This window comes from Orycteropus afer, unplaced genomic scaffold, assembly GCF_000298275.1.
Source record: "Orycteropus afer afer isolate SDZICR_OR568_19922 unplaced genomic scaffold, OryAfe1.0 scaffold00002, whole genome shotgun sequence".
Classification (NCBI taxonomy): Eukaryota; Metazoa; Chordata; class Mammalia; order Tubulidentata; family Orycteropodidae; genus Orycteropus; species Orycteropus afer.
This window is the reverse complement of record NW_006921589.1, coordinates 38,185,517-38,209,081: the sequence shown is the minus strand read 5'-3', so window position 1 is coordinate 38,209,081 and position 23,565 is coordinate 38,185,517. Positions and strand designations below refer to the sequence as shown.

Here is a 23,565-nt window from a genome sequence, read left to right as displayed (position 1 = left end):
CTTAACTATATTTAAAATATAAACTGTGTTTATACTCAGGGCTAACATCCCAGCCCAAGTCAACATGGAAGAGTCAATTGTCAGCTTTGAGTTTGGGTAGATAGAAATGCTATAGATAGATCTACATACCATAAAGTGAAACAGTTTAATTACTTACCACAGAATATCTTCCAGAAGAATTTCAGTGGTAACTTCATTAATCAGGCAGTGAGGGCATTTGTTGAGAGGTTAAGACTGGCAATTTCAGGTTTGTATATGTGTGTTAGATAAAACAAAACTACTCACCAACTCCAGACACTGTCTGTGGCCATAGGCAGCAGCATAATGTATGCTGTTGTAACCTTCCTTGTCCCGGATAGATGGGTTAGCATCATTCTGCAGCAGAAACTCTAGACATCTGTAAATATAAAGACAGAACGTTATTTAGAAAACACCTCTGGGCCAAAAGGCACAATCAATGTAAATCATCTCCTTTTCTGCATGTTTCACAAAGCACTTTGTGAATTTTAGTATTTCTTTAGAAATCCTACAACAATGAAGTTTCACGAGCTGTAAGGGATATGTGTGTGTGTGTGTTCATAGGCTTTATTTCAGCTTAACATAGATATTCTAGAATTCAGGAAATGCTTTAGGAATAAGAGGGTAATTAAGGCTTTTTTTTTGTTTGTTTGTTTTCCCTCATATTAGGGTACAGAACCTGTCTGGCCTCAAGATCACTGAATAATTAGTTGTTAACAGTGCATATTCAAAAGACAAAGTCTAAATGTAATAAAGGAATGGTTAGGCAATTGCAATGGGGCAAACCTCAATTAAATGAGTTTGTTTTTAACCTTGCTTTTGGAGACTCTAAAATCAAAAGTTAGGAAAAAGAAAGAATAAGAAAAAGAAAGGACTTAAGAATAGCTTAAAAACTAAGAAGATTAAAGGAATGGGTAAATATTTTTAAAATATACAGTATTAACTCAGTGACCACATATGAAAAAATGTGCTTACATTGTACAATTAGAAAAAAGACTAGACTTAAAACAATAAATTTAAAAAACCCTTTCTGACAGGTAATTTTTCTGAAAAAGCCATAATCATTGGAAAAGTTAAAGAAAAAGCCATGGCACCACTTTGCTAAAGAGCCAAACTAGTACGCAAGTCCTCACAGATTTAACGGACATGGTTCAGGACCTACCGAGAATGAGCTGTCCTGCCAGGTACAAATAGAATAACTGGGCAGTAGGCACTGCTCCAGAATTTCAGAATTATTTCTGTACTAGTGGAACAAGCATGTACTTTACAGGGCCAAGCTGATTGCTTTCATACTCAAAAATCTTAGGATTATAAATGTTAAGTCTATACATTAAACAAGACCTTCCAACAGAAATGTTTGTAGTTTACTTAAAAACTATTAAATGACATTTACCTATCTTTTGGCATAAGATAAAAGAATAAATTGCTCATTGTTATGTGCTGTCAGGTTGGTTCTGACTCATAGCAACCCTATGTACTAGCGAACAAAACATGCCGAGTCCTGCACCATCCTTGCAATCATTGTTGCTATGTTTTACCTATCTTTTGGCATAAGATAAAAGAATAAATTGCTCATTGTTATGTGCTGTCAGGTTGGTTCTGACTCATAGCAACCCTACGTACTAGCGAACAAAACATGCCGAGTCCTGCACCATCCTTGCAATCGTTGCTATGTTTGAGCCTATTGTCGCAGCCACTGTGTCAACTCATCTCATTGAGAGTCTTCCTCTTTTTCACTGACCTTCCTCTACTTTACCAAGTATGATGTGATGTCTTTCTCCAGGGACTGGTCTCTCCTGATAGCATGCCCAAATTATGTGAGACAACGTCTCACCATCCTTACTTCTAATTAGCATTCTGGTTGTACTTCCTTTAAGATAGATCTGTTAATTTTTCTGGTAGTTCATGGTATATTCAATATTGCACACCAACACCATAATTCAAATGCATCAATTTTTCTTTGATCTTTCTTGCTCATTGTGCAGCTTTCACAAGTATATGAGCAGATTGAAAATACTATGTCTTGGCTGAACGATCATGTATGTCTAGGCAAAAGGGAATATACTCATGTCCATACAACAAGGTAAAAAAAAAAACCAAACTCACTGCTGTCGAGTCAAATCTGACTCACTATGGAAGTAGATTGCCCAACCTTCCTTCCGAGGAGAGGCTGGTGGGTTTGAACCGGCAGCCTTCTGGTTAGCAGTCAAATGCCTTAGGCACAACACCACCAGAACTCCCATGTATTAAGGTGGGTAGACGGTATTTCTACATATGTATTTGTATGTGCTGTAGGAAGGTCCATATATATATAATAGAGCTAACAAGGGGCAAAGTCATAATAACTTCTTAGCCATAGCCAACCACCCTGAAGGAGTGAGTAGTTGGACCTGTGGGCTTGGAATCATGGTCACAGGGGACATCAAGCTCAACTGGCATAAGATACTACACAAAAACATTGTTCTACATCCTACTTTGGTGAATAGCATCTAGGGTCTTAAAAAGCTTGGAAGCAGCCATCTAGATAGAACAATGGCTCTCTCCTCATCCAGAGCAAAGAACAATGAAGAAAACCAAAGACACATGGAAACAAGCAGTCCAAGGGACTAGTGCACCATATGAACCTCAGCCTATTTGACCATGAGACCAGAAGAACTAGATGGTGCCCAGCTACCACTGTCAACCACTCAGAAAGGGATCAGTGCAGAAGATCCTGGATAGAGTGGGAGAATAATGTGGAACAAAATTCAAAATCATAAAAAAAAGACCAGATCTACTGGTCTGAAAGAGCCTGATGAGACCACTGAGACTGTGGCCCCTAGTTACACTTCAGGTCTGGAACTGAACTCACTCCTGTGGCTTTGAGCCAAACAATAGACAAGTATATAGGGTGAACATCTATATCAGGTAGATACACTCTTTAGAATCATGGGAGAACAGAAGGGCAGTATTTGCAAAGGGAGATAGCTCGGGGGCAGGAATGCATAGGAAAGAAAGACACAGGGAAGACGTAACTACAGGAAGGAAGTGGGAAGAGAGATGTTACAGTTTGGAGAATTGCAGCCTATGTCATTAAACAAAATGTGTATAAACTGCTTTACAGAAAATGAATTTGCTCTGTGAACTTTCACCCAAATCACAACAAAAATTAAAAAGAAGATACCATGTCTTGGGTCAGGTGCACCTTAGTTCTCAAGGTGATGTCTTTGCTGGCTTTTGAATACTTTAAAGAGGTCTTTTTCAGCAGATTTGCCCAATGCAGTATGCCATTAGATTTCTTGACTACTGCTACCATGGGGAAATCACTCATAACCCAAAATTCAAAACCCATTGCCATCGAGTCAATTCTGATTCATAGTGACCCTAGAGGACAGAGTAGAACTTCCCCATAGGGTTTCCAAGGCTGTAATATTTACAGAAGCAGACTGCCACATCTTTCTTCCACATAGCAGCTGGTGGGTTTGAACCACTGATCTTCTGAGTCAGCAGCTGAGTGCTTAACCATTATACCACCAGGGCTCCTCTAAATTATTCACAAAGACAATTAAAGCAGGTATTTCCATTTCCAGAAAGACTGATGAGAGACAAAGTTTTAAGCCAAATAGCTACATGTCACATAATTTATCTATAAAATGCTCCATAATAAATCAAGCTATTATTGGAACACTGCAATCATATTGCCTTTGGTGATTTGCCCCTTATAAGGAAGTTCTTTTTTATTTTGGTAATTAAATAGATGTCCATGGACAAGATCCCAAGTGTGACTCATTTTCAACCAAATTCATCCCTTTAAATAAATCCTTCAACAGAAATAGTGTTGTAGTGGCCACAAAATCCCCAACTTCTCAATGGATTATATTCTAAAAGTCAATCAGTAAATGGGTTGTGTGGAATTTGGAAAGCACTTGGAATTACCCTCAGAGAATTACTTAAACAAGCTGAATTATGCTACCAACAGTGTTATAGTTTTTCTTTAACAAGTAATCTATAAAACAGATACCCCTTATTGTATATTGCCTTCCCCTTCACTCAAGTTAATATGAGTCTACCCTCAAGTTAGTGGTTTACCCTCCCTTCCCCTCACACTGCTGGTAACCACCAAAGAGTATTTCTTTTTGTGTATAAACATTTTCTTAACTTTTTCAACAGTGGTCTCATACATTATTTGTCCTTTTGTGATTGTGGTAGTTAAAGTTGTGTGTCAACTTGGCTGGACCTGGTTGAGTGGCTGGGCAGCTGGGGGTAGTTATTCCCTATGATGAGACTGGAAATCAACTCCATGGTGGGATCTACCACAAGCAGCTGAGTAGCTGCCTTAGGGATGTGGTCTTTTTCCCATATATTAGCAGCAGCTTTGGGAATGGTCTCCAGCTTATGGAATGCTTGAACCCTTCATGTTCAGCAGCCTGCCATGCTCTGCCAACCTTGAGACTTTCAAGAGACTTGAATTAATGGCCTGCTGTGTGGTTTGGTGACATCAGGACTGTGCCTTTTTACTTGTCAACCTTGGGTTTGTCAGCTTCAGCAGCCAGCAGCTGAGTGAAGAAAACCCTCCAGCTTCAGTGGGCCGGGAGCAGGAGGCGGAGCTGGATCCCAAGGTTGAGGGGCTTTCTCCCAGCCCCTAGAGCCTGGCACTTTGAAGTCGGACTTAAAGCCTCCAAATTGTAAGAATAAACTCCTGTTTGTTAGGACCATCCCATTTGTGGTATATTCTTGTCAGAGTGGCACAGAGGTAACCAGAACAGTGATTGACTAATTTCACTCAGCATAATGTCCTCTAAGTTCATCCATATTATGAGATGTTCAACAGATTTGTTGTTGTTTTTTTAATGTTGCATACTATTCCATTGTGTGTGTGTACCATAGTTTATTTACCCATTCATCTGTCAAGGGGCATTTAGGTTATTTTTGTCTTTTTGCTATTGTGAATAGTGCCACAATGAAAACGTGTACATATCTGTTCATGTCACAGCTCTTATTTCTCTAGGATATATACCTAGTAATGGGATTGCTGGAGCATATGGTATTTCTATTTCTAACTTTTTAAGGAAGCACCATACTGTCTGCCACAGTGGTTGCACCATTTTACAGTCCCACCAGCAGTGTATGAGGGTTCCAGTTTCTCTACACCTCATTAGCATTTGTTGTTTTGTTTTCTTGAATTTTGCTATTAATACTGGGGTGAGATGATATGTCATTGCTGTTTGGATTTACATCTCTCTAATGGCTAATGATCACAAGCATTTCTTCACATATTTGTTGGCTGCCTGAATGCCTTCTTTGGTGAAGTGTCTGGTCATGTCCTCTGCCCAATTTGTATTGGATGATTTGTCTTTTTGTTGCTGAAGTTTTGAAGTTTTCGATAAATTTTAGAGATTAGCCCCTTTCTGATATGTATTTCACACCAAAATCCAAGACTTTTATTTTATGTTGCTGTTGCGGTTTGCCATCAAGTTGATTCTGACTCACAGTGACCTTAGACAACAAAGTAGAACTGACTGGTAGGATTTCCTAGGCTGTAATTTTTAAGGGAGCAGATCACCAGGTCTTCTCTCACACAGAATTGCTGGTGGGTTGAAAACATCTCCCTTTTGGGTTAGCAGCCACTGTGCACCAGGGTTCCTTTCTTTCTTTGTTAGGTGCCGTTGAGTTAGTTCTGACTCACAGTGACTCTATGTTCAACAGAACAAAATACTGCCCGGTCCTGCACCATCCTCACAGTATTTGCTATGCTGGAGCCCATCACTGTAGCCACAGTATCAGTCCATCTTGTTGAGGGTCTTGCCCTTTTTCTCTGACCCTCTGCTTTACCAAGCATGATATCCTTCTCCAGGAATGGGTCCCTTCTGACATTACCAAAGTACATGAGATGAAGCTCGGCCATTCTGGTTTCTAAGGAGCATTCTGGCTGTACTTCTTCTAAGACAGATTTGTTCATTCTTCTGACAATCCATGGTATTTTCAATATTCTCCTCCAACACCATAATTCAAATGCATCCTTTATTTACAGGAGCTGGTAAATAGTTTTCATCAGGTTGTGAAAGAAGAGCCTAAAGCCCTGAGTGAAATTACTATGTCCCTTCAAACACATGGTACGTGGCAGAGTCGGAAAGGACATCTAGGAGACCTGGTCCTGAAAACTGCTGACCAATCTACTGATGGCTGTGGCAAGCTTACAATTTTAGAAAGAGCTCCCTGCATGAAAAACAGCAAAACTGAAGGATATATTGAAAGAACAATTTCTTCTTTATTCAAGACAAGCCTACATCACTTCCTCAAGATTCCAAGTTGAACCCAAAAGAGTAGTCTAACCCACATAGTGACCCACAAAGCAGACAGAGCCATCAGAAATGCCACTGTGTTCTTAAGCTGAGAAGGAACTTACAGTGCAGCTTCCTTTTCCTTTAGCTCTCTGGCTCTTTCAAGTTCTTCTGAATTTTCATGGGTGTTTCCTAAGATGGTCTTACTTCTCAGCATATGGGATAAGAAAAAAAAATGCAATTAATTTTTTAATGACAAAGTTGTTAATGATTTAGGTGCAATTTATATGCACCTAAATTTATTATTTTTACTGTGAACCCCCCAAAAATAAGCAACATTGCTTTTCATGGAGGATCTGCACGGTTCTCTCCAAGGCCATCCAGTAAATCTATTCTTTCCAAAGGAATTCAACTGGAAACACAACTTTACTAAAACTTACACCTAGGTACAAGTGATCAATACAACAATTTGTCCATCCTTTCGTAAACATCCTAAACTCCCAGGTAAATAGGAGGTGACCTTGCTCAAACTTCTCAGACTCCTACCACAGTCCTTGCTGCCTACTCACGAGGTCAGAATCTCACTTATGTAAAGACGGGCTTGTAATCAGCCTTCATCTACCAGAACAATTCTTCACCATCCATGAGTCCTTTTGAGCTCTTAGCAGATGTAGTATGCTTGCTCTCCCCCACCTTGGCCATTCCCACTCCATCCCAAGTGAAGAGCACAAAGTCTGGCACATAGCAGATGCTAAATTAATACTGTTGCATTAATAATCTACATGGCTATGGGATTCTGAGAGCTACATCCTACTTGGAAATATTATATAAACATGAAGAGAAAAATGAGCAGTGTTTATTCAAACTATGTATCATAATCCATAACTGAATTTCAAAATCATTTTAGTAGGTTGCAGTCAGCAGTTTTTTTTAAACATCACACATAGTAAAGATAAAGATGGTGTCATAAAATCTTTGTGTCAATGTTACATACTCATGTGTAACACACATATCTGTCATGACGTAAAATCTATTTCTTACTGTGAGTCACCATCTAAAATGTGTAAAAGCCATTGCTGTATAGGATAAGCAGTTAGCACTGACCCAGAACCAATTCCACAGCATAGGGCAGCAAATAACTCAATAGCTCTCCAAACAGGGTCATCAAAAAGTACTCCTACGAAGGAGGCCTTGGCCCTTAAGCCTGTGAGAATAATCTCGTAAACTATGGGCATTTCTCCCATGTCCAAAAAAAAAAAAAAAAAAGCTCACTGCCATTGAGTCGGATTCGACTCATAACGACCCTTCCTTGGGTTTCTGAGGCAGTATCATTACGGAAGTAGACTGCCCAACCTTCCTTCCGAGGAGTGGTTGGTGGGTTTGAACTGTCAGCCTTCTGGTTAGCAGTCAAATGCCTTAGGCACTATGCTACCAGAGCTCTCCCATGCATTCTTCTTGAATTGGTTCATGTATTTCTGCTTTCCTTTTCTAGCCACCTAGAGTCCAAACAGGAGCTCTGGTAGCATAGTGGCTAAGACACTTGCCTGCTAACCAGACGGCTGGTGGTTCAAACCCACCAGCCACTCCTCGGAAGGAAGGTTGGGCAATCCTACTTCCGTAGTGATACTGCCTCGGAAACCCAAGGAGGGGTCGCTATGAGTCGGGGCCGACTCGACGGCACATAACAACAACAACAACAGAGTCGAAACATGTCCAAAGCAATCAACTTCCTTTCTTCAAGCTGCTAAAATCAGAGCACTGATGCCTAAGGTTCTGACCAATATCATCTATTTTGCATGTAGATACTGCATTGGAGGCCCTTGGGTTTATGTGTAGGTGGATATTTTTGACTTATGGCATATATATGAATAAACGGAAGTTTTACAGCAAGTGAAGCATTTAAGTGGTGATGATGAAAATCACAGTATATATGAAAATGAATTACAACAGATCTGAACACACTGAAAACTAGAACTTGACAGTTCCACTTGGTATTCAACCCAGAGAACAAAGGAGGAATTGTACAGTAACATGTAATAATCAAGCAAAAGAGAGAAGAATGGGAAAACTAGAGTTAGAGATGAAGCAATTCTAACTCCTTTGTCTCCGGGTGAGAGAGCTTCTTCATATCAGTTTCCATGAGGTAGCATGAAGAAAACTTAGTAAACTTCTCCCAGCCCCCTGCCCTACCCCCAGAGGAAGCATGAGCAGGCTGTGTTTACTTTCTATCCATGTCTGATGCGGCAGCATAGTGCAAAGCTGTCCGTCCCCAGTCATCTGTTTCATTAACGTTGGCCCCTGTGGTCACTAATGTCTCAATACAGTGGAAATGACAATTTGCAGCTGCATAGTGCAAAGGGGTCCTGGAAAACAAACAGCAAGTTATTACATCATTAAGTCTGAAAAACAGACTCATCACCAGCACTAGCACTGACAGCAGTATTCTGAGGGGTCTAGAAAGTTCTGTTCTTAGATCATAAATGCCTTTCTTTAACTATATAACTTGGAACTGAAGCTACAAGACCATCTACCCTCAGCTCTTTCCTTCATCTCCATTCCTAGTGTCATTTGTTTCAGGCCTCTATTATTGCTTATTTGGGTCACTGTTATACCATTGTCTTTGGCCTTTTTAGCTCTAATCAAGCTTCCATCTAATTTCCAGTTGGTATGAATAAAATGCTAGGTTTCCTAAGGTACCCACCCAAACCAAATTCACTGTCATTGAGTCAATTCCAGTTCCTGGCAACAATTTAAAACAGTAGAACTGCCCCCAAAGGGTTTCCAAGGCTGTAAATATTTATTAAAGCAGAGTGCCTCATCATTCTCCTTTGGAGCGATGGTGGGTTCAAACTGCTGACCTTTTGGTTAACAGCTGAGTGCTTTCACCTGGGCTCCTCTTTTAAGGTACAGCCCCCACATATGACAGTACTGATTTCAAACCTTCACTGGCTCCCTACTGAACAAAGCCTTGATTCCTTAGCCTGGAATTGAAGACCTTCCCACGGTGGTCCCAATCTATTTTTATAGAGTATCTTCCTCTCCCCAGATGTACCAATTGCTGTATCCAAAGAACCTGAGGTTTCCTCAATCATATCCATACTTCTTGCCCTTTTGCCCATGCTGTTTTCTTCCCCTGGATTGTCCTTTCTTGAATCACTTCCACTCATCAAACTCAACTCATTTTTAAGTGACAAAAATTCTTTCTCGTTGGAAATTGTTTAGCTCCAGTCTAGGACTCTCCTGGGGCTATCATCACACATTGCCTTGATTTTACTTAGTGGTGCATTGTCTCATCTTCTCCACTGAACTAGAAGCTCCCTGAGGATAAGGATCCAGGTTGATGGGGAGAACCATGCAGAAGGAATCAGAAGCCCTGGGTTCTAGTCTAGGCACATCTGCAAGCTGGGCCAAACCACTGCCCTCTCTCCATCTGGGCTTTCTCCTCCTTATTTTAATGAGGATGTTTTGGCAGCTGTGCCCTGAGGTCCCTTCTAGGTCTAAAATTCTATGTAATTGTATAAATTGTTTAGTTTCTCTGGGTTTGGCTTTCTCATCCACTAAATAGGTTAATAAACACTTCTCCACCCCCAACTCATAGAATTACTAGGAGAAACCAAGTGAGTAATATTCAGAATACAAATACCTTATTAACAGTTAGGCATTGCAAAAATACGAAGTAATTTGTTTCATATCACTTATTTATAGTTCTTAATTATTTAATAATTTTTCTGGTGTGCCTAACTAATATTTGAAGTCAGAATTGATGAGTTTGTTTTTTAAACAGAATAGTGATGAGTTTGTTTTTTAAACAGAATATTAAAAATAAAGTAACTTTATTTCAAGAATTATTCATTTATCATTTCTCAAGTACATCTGTTTTATAGTCAATTTACGGGCTTTTTTATTAGTTGCTTTTCCCCTCTTTAGTCCAGAAGAAGGAAATTATAAATATTTTATATATTGTATTGCTTGAGTTTTAATTAATTAGACTGAAATCAGTAGGTGTCAATCATGTGACAAGGTCCAGAGATAAAGAGACTCAGTCCTTGTTCTCAAGAGACACGTAATCAGGTGACGAGAGAGACAAGAAAGCAGTGAGTCCACTAGAATCGAGTGTGATGAGCACTGTGGTAGTAGAGTGTGTGAGATGTTAGGGGAGCAGAGACAAGGGGCCCGTGTTACAGTGAAAGGGGGGATACTTGATATGAATCTTGAAGGATGAGTAGGAGTTGTCTTAAGTAGATAAGTAGGAGAAGAGACTAGGGGATAAAAACAAGAGCCAGAATACAAATGGGTAGGAGGAATGGAGAATACTATAGGGAGGGGAGAGCACACACACATACATACACACACACAAACGTGTGTGTATGTATGTGTGTGTGTGTATATATATGAATATACCAGTTAGCATCATGTCATGTTTAGCTATGCAGAGGACCATCAAATTAAGAAAAGTTCTATGACCCATTCCAATAGCCAAAGGGATTGAGTTTGTTTGTTTTTAAAATATTTTAAACATGTCTAAAAATTTATCCGTTCCATAAAAAAAAAATAAAACCTTCCATAAATATATAATATGCTCCAGCTGTTGCCAGATTTTGGGTTGGGGGAAGGGAGAGTGAACGAACTCTATTCTGCTATAAACAGAATTTTCAAAACTATGTCCATGTAGGCGGTTAAAGAAAAAATGAAAGGAGAAGAGACACAATTGGCATTCCTAATCAGCAGCTGTGAGAGGAGATACTTTCCTTGTGGCTTGTGCCTGTTCTGTTGGTGTTTTGCTGCAAAAAGGAATTTCCTTCTGGGGATGGAATCTTCCCAGCTAGTTTCCGTGTTTAGCATTTCAACACAACATGATTTCCAGAGGAACTGCTCCCTGTTCTTATTTGGGCACTTGAAGAACTGCCTGATTACATACCTCCCACACTTGTCCTTTCTATGGAAATCCGCTCCGCTGCTCTGCAAGAGTTTTATACATTCCACATTACTAGAAAGACAGGGAAAAAACATCATTAAGATGATAAAGATCAGTTACTGGTTAGCTTCAGAAAAAGCTGTTCTCAATAGAATACAGCCTAAGATGAAATGGTAACTTCAGGTTTAAAGTCTGCTAACGAAAATATAACCTGAACATTTTAGAGTAATGTCATATCTTAAGGCTCTAAAGTCCTTAAAATTTTCTTTTAAAAAAGTCAGTAAAGACCTTGATGGGACATTTTCAATTCCATGAGCAAGGAATCTAATGATTACTGCATGATTAAACCTCTCAATGATGGTTTCATCACTTATCCTAAAATTCTTTCTCAAAACATGAAGAGTTTATGAAACAACCACTTAAACCTATAATAATTCCAAGTCACCTTTAAACAACGACCTGTAGCGGATAAACATTAATTTTATCATAGCAGAATGAATTCACCATAATAACCATTTTTGAGCCAGGCTCTCCTTAATGGAAAATAAAATAGCTGCATTTCCCTGTCTTTGTAATCTAGATAAATAAATGTGCAGAACCAAGGCCGAAAATGATGTAATAGGGCATAATGATCTTCCAAAGCTTCTTTGTCATCTGAAGAAGCAATAAATCATGTTTAGTAGAAAGAGGCCCATTGAAGTGAATTTTCCTTTTGAAGGGCATGCTGCTAAATATTAATTTTAATAGGAGTTTCAGACATGAATCCAGAATGATGTGTTGCCACTTTCTGTACAAGACTGATATATATATATATATAAATGTGGGTATAAAACAAGATAATCATCTGTTATTGTTCTAAACTTGAGATTCTAAGGAAAAAAACCTAGAATTTATTACTTATTACAATTTAAATTAGAAGGATGATTTCATTAATGGAAACTCTACCTCAAACCTACCCTTTATAGTCAGGTGTTTCAGTCATAAAACAGAAGGGCTCTCTAAGACAGTTACATGCTGTTGTAGCGTAATGTCAGTTGACATAACACATCCATCTCTTACCGAGTTACGCCAAAGGATCAAAGACAGAGGCCGGCCCAGGTTGTATGGCTCATGAAATTCATATAATTTGAGGGGTGTGGGAGGACTCTTTTTAAAAGGAATACGAAAGCAATTTGTTTTTGTTGTGTTTTTCAGGAAAACAAAACTATGTAGGAGACTTTGAAGGACCCATACAAATAGGGGGGCCTAAAGCTTCTAATAGGGAGCTCTGGTAGCATAGTCCCTAAGGCACTTGACTGCTAACCAGAAGGTTGGCGGTTCAAACCCACTCAGAAGGAAGGTTGGGCAACCTACTTCCATAGTGATACCGCCTCGGAAACCCATGGAAGGGTTGCTATGAGTCGGGACCAACTTGAGGGCACATAACAACAACAACAAAGCTTCTAATAAATAGGCAATGCCTCTGATAACATGTTGAGGACTAATGGAGAAGCTCTGCTGTTCCCTAAGGAACAGGATTTTAAGAACCAACATCTTACTCAAACAAGGCCACCTGACAGAGGCCATGTTTGGTCAGTGTGAGGGTATATATCAACAATTTATTGATCAGAGCATTACTCTAACCAGTGATATGAAAAACTCCCTTTGTAAATTCCAAAAAGAAACAAAGAAAGAAAATCCCAACAAGGTCTAAATCACTTCTTCCCTATATTTTGAGTTCTCTTTTGACTTTTGTTTTGTTTCACATTTAATCATTATAAAGACTTAAAAATCAGTTTTGAAATAAGGGCAATAATTTCTGTAAATGAAGATGAATTAATTCACTCTTAGATACCCTTGATCATCACTCACCTACCAGCAACAAAGAGGAAAAAAACTCAAATTCTTGTCTTTTGGTGGATGGTGTACCAAATAGGTATTTATTATGAAGGATTAATATCTATAACTTAGGAAAAAAATAGCAAGGCAAGAGAGAAAGAAAAGCAAAGCAAAAAAAAAAAAAAAATTCTATATGAGATGAGGTAACAATTTTTCTTTGGAAAACCAAAATGCAAGTAATTGGGGAACATAGTGATAGTTGGTTTGCTAGATTCACACACAACCTAAGTCAGTTAAGATGAATTAGTCACTGAGTCATGAATAACTGAAGTCACTAATTACTCACCCTCCTGCAGCAGCAGCGTGAAGGCACGTTCTTCCAAATTTATCTGGGGTGTCTATTTCAAAGCCTGCAGACAGCACGTGCTCGTTACTAAACAAGGATACTATGCTATACTTTTGTCCTAGTTAAACCACAAGAAACATTGCAGAGACAGAAAAATCAGTTAGTAGAAAAACCAGAATGCAAGCAACTACAGTCAGAAAGAGGTTGTCATGGAAACGAATGGTAACTGCTCAAGCTTGGCAATTTTATAGGAAGAACCGTGAAGTCGAGAAGAATTTATTTTCACATTCAGCCCTGGATGAACCACAGCCCCATTCTTCAATCACAGGATAGAAATTTATGAAACCAATTTGAGATAAGTGGGGCAATAGACAAGCAGACGGAACACATGGAGAAAACATGGAAAGCAAAGGTGTACTCATAACATACTGGAAAAGATTTTTTTTAAAAGTGTATTCCTAGCTTTTGGTTGGCTTAAGATTTAGCAAACATGCTTTCATGCGGGGTTCTTTTTAAACATGCCAACAGCAGTGAAAGCAGAATCAACCACAGGTAAAGTACTTAAAGGAAAAAAAAAAGCCTCTGGGATATCTTATGAATTAATTCATAAACAGTCTTTGCCTGCAGACCTGTATCACCTTTGAAAGCCCAGGAACGTCTTAATATATAGCGGTTGACAGAAATGGTGATAAGAAGGATTAGCAAAGCGTCAAACAGAAAGCATCTCTTGGTTCCAAATAACCCCACGTTAAAAAAATAAATGTTTTTTAAGTTTTATATTGATTTTTCAAAGCTTACAAAGTGGGATGGTAATACAACATTTACAATTATTAAAATGTGGGGAATTTTGCCTTTTGTGTTGTTGCTGAAAAATACTAAATGTTAAGGCATCATTTTAAACCTCAAAGATGGCTTTTCTTTCTATGACAAACTTCTGGTAAGCTTTGGACGTCCCCACCTCTCTCCCACCCAGGGTTACCCAAGCTTTAAGTTGAAAGACAGACAAGACAATCATTCAGGGGCAGGAATACACCCTCCTCTCACTTATTGACATGGTTAGATTCCAAAGACCATGGTGTTATGCAAAAATCAGCTATTTGTGAAAATGGAGGGTGACCATATCAAGTCACAACGTGGAAGATGATATCTTCACACTCCACATCATTACATAACTGCCAAATCACTGAGAATCAGGGCCTAGACAACTTGACACATAACCATGACAGCCAGCATTACTCTTACCTCACACCACAGTGTTTGTTACTGCCAGATGTACATCGTTAATGCACAAAATAATTGATAGCAGATTTTTTTACTATTGCTGTAAATGTGAAATGTTGGATAACAAGATAGTTGATAAGTGAGGAGTGGGTGTACTGACATTTGAGCAGCATCCGCACCATGAACTACTAGGACCTGTTACATGCAGTTAACTGTGGTATTTTAACTTCTCCTGCCAGGTCAGGCAATGAAATGAAGTACAGGCAGCCACTCACTCTGACCAGACACCTAAAGCCATGTGACTCACTGACAAGACACATTAAGCCTCATCTTTAATAATGGATTTACTTACCTGATGATAGCAACTTTCTGCAGCAGTCAGAGTGAGCATTTAGGGCTGCTAAATGTAAGGGGAACATGCTATGGATTCCACACCTGGGAAGGGAAAAAATAGAGCAGCTCATGGCAACAGATCTCAAATACATGCAGAACGGGTGCCTTTCTAGAGGTTTCCTGATGAAAATTAAGTCCATGATGCTTTGCTTAGGGACTCTTCAGTAAAACAATTTTGCAATTCTTCCATTCAATAATTATGCAATCATTTTCTACTCTAAAATAATAAAATCTTGGATTTCCAGAATTAAAAGCCAATAACAATTAAAACAAAAAACCCATTGCCATTGAGTTGATTCTGACTCATAGCAACTCTATAGGATAGAGTAGAACTGCCCCATAGAGTTTCCAAGGCTATAAATCTTTATGGAAGCAGACTGCCTCATCTTTCTCCTGTGGAGCAGTTGGTGGGTTCAAACTTCCAACCTTTTGGTTAGTAGCCAAGTGCTTTTAACTACTGCACCACCAGAGCTCCTTATAAAAACAGAAATGTATATTTTTATGAAAATTAAATTCATATAAACAGTGACTATTTAAATCTAAAATTAATTACTCTCTCTTGTTTTTGTTCAGCTTGTTGTTGTTGTTGTTGTTATGTGCCATCGAGTCGGCCCCGACTTGGGTTTCCGAGGCAGTATCACTACGGAAGTAGGATTGCCCAACCTTCCTTCCGAGGAGTGGCTGGTGGGTTTGAACCGCCAGCCGTCTGGTTAGCAGGCAAGTGTCTTAGCCACTATGCTACCAGAGCTCCCTTGTTCAGCTTAGCAATTGTATATCTCATTTATTTATTCATTCATTCATCTATCCAACAGTTTCTAAGCATCAGGTAAGATGCTCAGTGCTGGAGATAATAATACTGAGCTATACCAACTCTTCATCTTCCTCATAGACATTTATATTACACATAAACCCTCATTGAGATACCAGTTACAAAAACAGCAAAGATTAATAAATATTGTCTTGTATATATTTCGTAAACATAACAGATATTCCCTCATAGTATTATAGAAAGAATCCAGAAAAGTATTTTTTAGACTGATCCCTTAGGATACAAGGTCTTCAGGATGATCCTTTAAGGGACAGGCAGCCTGCTGATGATAGCATTTTTTGCTTTCAGAATAAAATCCTGCTTTCCTCGTCTCAACACCTTCTCACTGGAAGATGGACCAGAATCTGTGTGCTGAACTGCAGTTCACAACAGTATCATTGGGTGATTCCCACGTGCTTCTAAAGCATTTCTAATAATGTTAGTGGTTATTTCTCATGATCTCTCCTTTCAGTCAAATCATTAAAGCCTCTGCAAAACACAAGCAAGTATGGATGCATCCTATAGCTTTATTGCTCGAGTTTCTTCTCCAGCAGAAAATGGCTTGTTTGCAGATTCTTCACTCCATAAAGAAACACAGTTATTATTATATGTGTGAATATGTGAAAGCATATATGTGTGTGTGTGTGTGTGTGTGTGTATGTATATGTATATGTATGCATATATTCACAGATATTTCATGGTATACAGTGTTTGGTAAAATCCAAGTCTGTGAACAATTAACCACCATTCTCTTTCCATGATAACTTCTATTTATTGGCATTTTTGTTCAGTCTTCTCTCTGTTTGGTTTCCTTTCTGTATATGGAGATTGCCAACCCATTGTATAATAGGTGGCATCCATCAAGAAATGCAATTTGCCCGTCTTCAGGCAGTGTCATGTAGAGGAGAACTGCTTGTAATTGCTCCTCTCACCATTTACAAAAAAAAATTCTGAAAAGCAATTGCATCAGTGACGACCTTGAGGCTCCTGAAAAGGAGGAGGGAGCTGGGGAATGGGAGAGAAGCCTTTTCTATTTATACCTGTATTTATATTGTTCCTTTTTGATACGAGTGAAACATACTAATTTTTTTAATGTACAACATGATTTAAAAGCTTTTTACTAAATGGAATTTTAATGTGATTTTACCTAGCCATTTCATTTGTTTGTAAAAGATAAGGAAAAAGTATATGATTAAATATCTCTAGAGATTTGGAAAAGGAAAATGGATAGAATATTTTCTAGGATTGTTTTATGTACATGTGCCTAAAGGAATGGATTTCTTTTAGTTTTCCTCAAAAAAAAAAATATATATATATATTAGTTTTTCCTCAGTATTTATATACATAAATGCACATATACAATGCATACCTATATATACAAAAATATTTAATCAATTTTACAAAAATTAAAATTAACACAAATCCACAAGACCTAAAGTATGACCTAGAGTATATCCTCCCTGAATTTAGAGACCATCTAAAGAATAGATTTGACACACTGAACAATAATGACTGAAGACCAGAGGAGCTGTGGGATGACATCAAGTACAGCATACATGCAGAAAGCAAAAGGTCATTTAAAAGACAAGAAAAAAGAAAAGACCAAAATAGATGTCAGAAGAGATTCTGAACTTGAACTTGCTCTTGAACACAGAGTAGTTAATGTAAATGGAAAAAAATGATGAAATAAAACAACTGAACAGAAGATTTCAAAGGGCAGCTCAAGAAGACAAAGTAAAGTACTATAATGAAATGTTCAAAGACCTGGAGTTAGAAAACCAAAGCACACTTGGCATTTCTCAAGCTGAAAGAACTGAAGAAAAAATTCAAGCCTTGAGTTGCAATACAGAAGTATTCTAGGGGTAAGATATTGAAATATTGAATGATGCAGGAAGCATCAAAGAAGATGGAAGGAATACACAGGTTATGGTACCAAAAAGAATTGGTCAGTGTTCAGCCATTTCAGGAGGTAGCATATGATCGAGAACCAATGGTTCTGAAGGAAGAAGTCCAAGCTACATTGAAGGCACTGACAAAAAACAAGGATCCAGGAATTGACAGATTATTTATTGAGGTATTCCAATAAATGGATGCAACATTAGAAGCACTCACCTGTCTATGCCAAGAAATTTAGAAGACAGAAACCTGGCCAACCAGCTGGAAGAGATCCATATTTGTGCCCATTCCAAAGAAAAGTGATCAAATGAAAATTATAGAACAGCATCATTAATATCACACATAAGTAATATTTTGTTGAAGATAATTCAAAAATGGTTGTGTCAACAGGGAACTGCCAGAAACTCAAGCTGGATTCAGAAGAGGACATGAAATGAGGGATATTATTGCTGATGTCAGATGAAGTCTGGCTGAAAGCAGAGAATACCAGAAAGATATTTACCTGTGTTTCATTGACTTTGCAAAGCATTCGACTGTGTGGATCATAACAATTAATGGATAACATTGAGAAGAATGGGAGTTCCAGAACATTTAATTGTGCTCATGCAGAACCTGTACATAAAATAAGAGGCAGTTGTTGGAACAGAACAAGAGGATACTGCATGGTTTAAAATCAGGAAACGTGTGCATCACGGTTGTATCCTTTCACCATACTTATTAAATAAGCAAATAATCTGAGAAGCTGAACTGACTATATGAAGAACACAGCATCAGGACTGGATGAAGATTCATTAACAACCTGTGATATGTAGATGATACAATTTTGCTTATGGAAAATGAAGAGGACTTGAAGCACTTACTGACGAAGATCACAGCCTTCAGTATGGATCACATCTCAACACAAAGAAAACAAAAATCCTCACAACCAATAAGCAACATCATGATAAACACAGAAAAGCTTAAAATTGTCAAGGATTTCAATTTCCTTGGATCTACAATCAATGCATACGGAAGCAGCAGTCAAGAAATCGATGTATTGCATGGGGCAAATCTTATGCAAAAGACCTTTGTAAAGTGTTCAAACAAGATGTCACCTTGAGGATTAAGATGTGCCTGACCAAAGCCATTGTATTTTCAATTGCCTCATATGCATGCAAAGGCTGAACAATGAATAAGGAAGACTGAAGAAGAACTGATACCTTTGAATTATGGTGTTGGCAAAGAATATTGACTATACTATGCACTGTCCAAAGAAGGAACAATCAACCTTGGAAGAAATACAGCCAGAATGCTCCTTAGGAGTGAAGATGGTGAGACTCTGTTTCATATACTTTGGACATGTTATTAGGAGAAACCAGTCCCTGGAGAAAGACCTCAGGGTTGGTAAAGTACAGGTTTGGCAAAAAGGAGGAAGACCCTCAAAGACATGGATTGACACAGCAGCTGCAATGGTCTGAAACATCGATTGTGAGCATGGCACAGGACAAGTTAGTGTCTCATTCTGTTGTACACAAGGTCACTACGAGTCAGAACTCACTTGATGGCACCTAACATTTTAGAAAATATATATTTTATACAAAATAATACAAGTACATGGTTAGAGAAAATAGTATCAACTCTATAAGAAAGCAACTGGGAAAACATAAAAGTGTAAGTGATAGTGTAATAGCAACATTATTATAAACTTCATTATCAATACTTCTAATCAATCTCACCACTTAAAACTCTTGTCTTTAGATAATTAATCATACTTAACACTAGCTACTTATTTCATTTTTATTTTCTTTTAGTAATAAACCTCATTACTTGTTCAATCTGTACACTGAGCAAATAATCTGAGAAGCTGGACTATATGAGGAAGAACACACCATCAGAATTGAAGGAAGACTCATTAACAACCTGCAATATGCAGATAACACAACCGTTCTTGCTGAAAGTGAAGATGATTGAAGCACTTACTGATGAAGACCAAAGACCACAGTTTTCAGTATGGATTACACCTCAACATACAGAAAACACAAATCCTCACAACTGGACCAATAAGCAACATCACAAAAAATGGAGAAAAGGCTGCAGTTGTCAGGGATTTAATTTTTACTTGGATCCACAATCAATACCCATTGAAGCAGCAGTCAAGAAATCAGAGGTCATATTGCACTGGGGAAATCTGCTGCAAAAGACCTCTTCAACGTGTTAAGGAGCAAAGATGTCATTTTGAAGACTAAGGTGCACCTAACCCAAGCCATGATATTTTCAATCACCTTATATGCATGTGAAATGTGGGCAATGAATAAGGAAGACCAAAGAAGAGTTGATGCCTTCGAATTGTGATGTTGGTGGAAAAAACAATAGAAAAACGAAACTCACTGCCATCGAGTAGATACTAACTCATAGTTTTTATCCACTGGGTTTTCAAGGAGGTAAATCTTTACAGAAGTAGATTGCCCCAACTTCCTTCTGCAAAGCAGCTGGTGGGTTTGAAACACCAACCTTCCGGTTAGCAGTCAAATGCCTTAGGCACTATACTACCAGGGCTCCTGGTGTTGGTGAAAAATACTGAAAATACCATAGAGTGCCAGAAGAACTAACAAATCTGTCCCAGAGGAAGTGCAGCCAGAATGCTCCTTGGAAGCTTGAGTGGCCAGACTTTGTCTCATCTACTTTGGTCATGTTGTCAGAAGGGCCCAGTCCCTGGAGAAGGATATAATGCTTGGTAAAGTAGAGGGTCAGCGAAAAAGGGGAAGACCCTCAATGAGATGGACTGACACAGTGGCTGCAATAAGGGGTTTGAGCATAGCAAAGATTGTGAGGATGGCGCAGGACAGTGCAATGTTTCACTCTGCTGAAACAGTGTAGGATCCCTATGAGTTGGAGCAGACTCGACAGCACCTAACAACTTATAAACCTCAGGACATAAGACACCTAAAACTATCTAATTCAGGACTAGCAAACACTGTTTTATTAACAATTCCTATTCCATAGTAAAGCCACCACCTCAAGTAACATTACAGTTTAGACTCAAGTAGTTTGGACATTTAAATTTGAATGTGATGCTATAGTTCAAACAGGAAAACCAAGTATCAGGTCGAGAGTAGAAAGAAAAGTAGAAGCCAGAATCTATAAATAATCTCAGAAACTAAAATAAAATTATTCCTTTGTTGTAAGATAAGATTGCTTATAAAAGAAGGATCATAGAACCTCAGCAGAAAAATTAGGATTTGACTATTTTAGTCAAATAAGAAGCATCACTCTTACTTCATTAGGAAGATCAAGAAATAAAGACGGCAAATAGCATTCAACTTAACAATGTGTAAATTACAGGAAAAAGGAGACCAATTCCAGTTAAAAGGCTACATTTCTTCCACCAGTCACAAAATTAGTGGAACACATTCTATCAGCTATTTCTAATTTAACTGTTAGCTGACATCTCCTACCCAGTTGTTTCACAATAAATGAAGTCTGAAAGACTGTCCATTGTAGGTAAGGAAAAGGCTTTACATCGTTAGAATATCTGTCCTTTTAAGTTGTCCCTGTGGTCAGAAAGAAAAGATCATTCCTAATCCAGTAGTTGCCAGAGCTGTATGGTAAAGGCTATTGTGGTTAAGATAATGGACTTCAGAGTCAGAAATTTGGGGTTTGAGTCCTGATTCTGCCCTTGGTGACTATTGTATTTTCAGCGAGTTACATGACTGTTCTCTCATCAGGAAAATAAAGATAATAACTGTGTCTGCTTCATAGAGCAATTGGTAAGATTGAGATAATGCATATAAAGTGTTAGATAGCATGCCACCTGAAAAGGCTTTATCATAAATGTTAGCATTTTTGTCTTTGCAATTATTATTAGCCTAATTGGATAATCAGCAGTGTGTGAGTTTTTAAGTTATAATCAGGTTGGGCTTCCTGAGGAAAAAGTATATATCTTAAAAGGTAAGAAAGAACTGTCAGCTAGCACTTCTATTATCTTTATACATTTCAAAATCCTTTACGGTAATTATTTCACAATTCTAAGGGAATGGGATTGGTTTATTTTTGCCCACTGAGTGAAAATAGGATGATCAGATGATTCTTATCCAAATAATCAAATTTTTAAAATTCCCTATTAATTTAACTATTAATTTCCAAGTATTTAAGGAGCTCTAGTGGTGCAGGCCTAAGGCATTTGACTCTAACCAGAAGGTTAGCAGTTCAAACCCACCAACTGCTCCATCAAAGGAAGATGGGGCAACCTACTTCCATAAAGATTTACTGCCTTGGAAACCCAATGGGGGTCACTATGAGTTGGAATTGACTCGATGGCAGTGGGTTTGGCCATGGGTTCCTAATATTTATCATGTACCCCTAAATTATCAGGCATTTTAGTATAACTGACAACAATGAGGCTTGGTCCTTGCTACTTGGAACCTATAGACATTTTCAGTGGTTCCTTTTAGAACAAGTCTAAATACTCTAATGTGGTTTACAGGCCCCTTCCTCATTTGGCTGTTGCCTCACTAATGCGTCTTCTGGAATCCCACTGAACTTCCTTCTATTCCTTCCAAGTGCCAGGCTCTGTCCTGCCCCAAGCTTTTGTACATGCTTCTCCCTTCATCAGAAAGCTTATCTTTCTGCCCCCTTCTCAGTGTTTCTCAAACTCATCAGTGTATCCCTGAGGGTCCCTGGAAAATAATTCCGGAGTCTTGAGAATTATCTGTGAACATTTTTAAAATTTCTTTTCACTTTGGTGATAATCTAAAATAATCAGCATAAAAACATGTTTTGGCTCATCTGAATGACTACCTTATAAGCACGTATAACTGCCAAATTTTGGTACCTGTGTTTGAATTTAGGATCACATTGGTGCTGTGTAGCACTACTTTAATAGGCATGGGCCAATGAGAAAAGAATAAAGGTGGACTTAGTAGATGAATGTTACATCTGACCCAGTGTGGGAAGGGCAATGATAACACAGCACAATGATCCCTCTGTATTAACAAAATTCGGTAAAAGACTGAATAAAGGCCTGTGTATTGTGTGATGAGTCCACTGTTCCACCACTTGGTTGCAGCTACCGCAAAACCTCCATTCCTGCAGCATATGCTAAATTTCAACGTTAGCACCTTAGCCATTAGCACCATAAAGCCCTGAAAATGGCGATTTAATTTTGGCAAAGCATGCCCAGATATGTTCAAAGCGTACCACTATATCCCAGTGGTACCCAACAATTGCCCTAGTATCTCATTTAGCATGTATGAATTCAATTGCTTGTTTAATTCTTGTCTCTAATGGATTGGGACTTCTGTAGTCTGGAATCTGATACAATGGCTGACACAGGCCTTCAACACATATTCAGTGAATGAATAAGTGTCAGGCCCAGGAGCTCCGGTAAGATGGCAGACTAGGCAGAAAGACTGCACAGACCCTCTTCAACAAAGAAAAGGGGAACCAATTAACACAAACACAGAAGATAATCCTGGACCCCTGAGCCTTGAACGGAAGGATATAGAACTGGACTAAACCCCAAATAGCAAAAGAATTTGCATGAAAATACCAAAAAAGGAGACATAACGAGCTGTGGTCTGGCAGCGATCCTGAGCAATCCTCACGGCACAGACAGCTTGGATATTCCCGAGTGGTGGTAGGACATAAGAATTAACCTAAAAATCAGCCCTGCTAGCCAGGGACTGCACGGAGGACTGCTCTGGTGCCTGGGGAATAAACGGAGAAGGTGAAAAGAAACGCGGGCCAAGCTGTGGACTTTTGCTGGTCCAGAGGGCGCCGCTATTTTGAATGTTCACAAGCGGCTTGACCATTTTGGATATTTAAAGAGATAGCGCTCTCACAGATTCCTGGGGCTTAAGAACAGGTTCTGCTTTCTAGCAACCCCAAGGACACTCCGGACCTGGACCTGCAT

At 38.7% G+C, this 23,565-nt stretch overlaps 1 protein-coding gene across 1 annotated transcript in view; it reads right to left on the bottom strand.

The window, feature by feature from the left end:
- The window catches only part of ANKRD44 (ankyrin repeat domain 44), a 272,181-nt gene that overhangs the window by 126,718 nt on the left and 121,898 nt on the right, over window positions 1-23,565 (bottom strand). The window contains exons 11-16 of the mRNA XM_042783608.1: window positions 14,931-15,013; window positions 13,358-13,475; window positions 11,197-11,265; window positions 8,501-8,641; window positions 6,404-6,484; window positions 286-397 (exon numbers count right to left, since the gene is read on the bottom strand). Of these exons, the coding sequence (XP_042639542.1) occupies window positions 286-397; window positions 6,404-6,484; window positions 8,501-8,641; window positions 11,197-11,265; window positions 13,358-13,475; window positions 14,931-15,013 (604 nt within the window). The remainder of the gene's footprint in view (window positions 1-285; window positions 398-6,403; window positions 6,485-8,500; window positions 8,642-11,196; window positions 11,266-13,357; window positions 13,476-14,930; window positions 15,014-23,565) is intronic.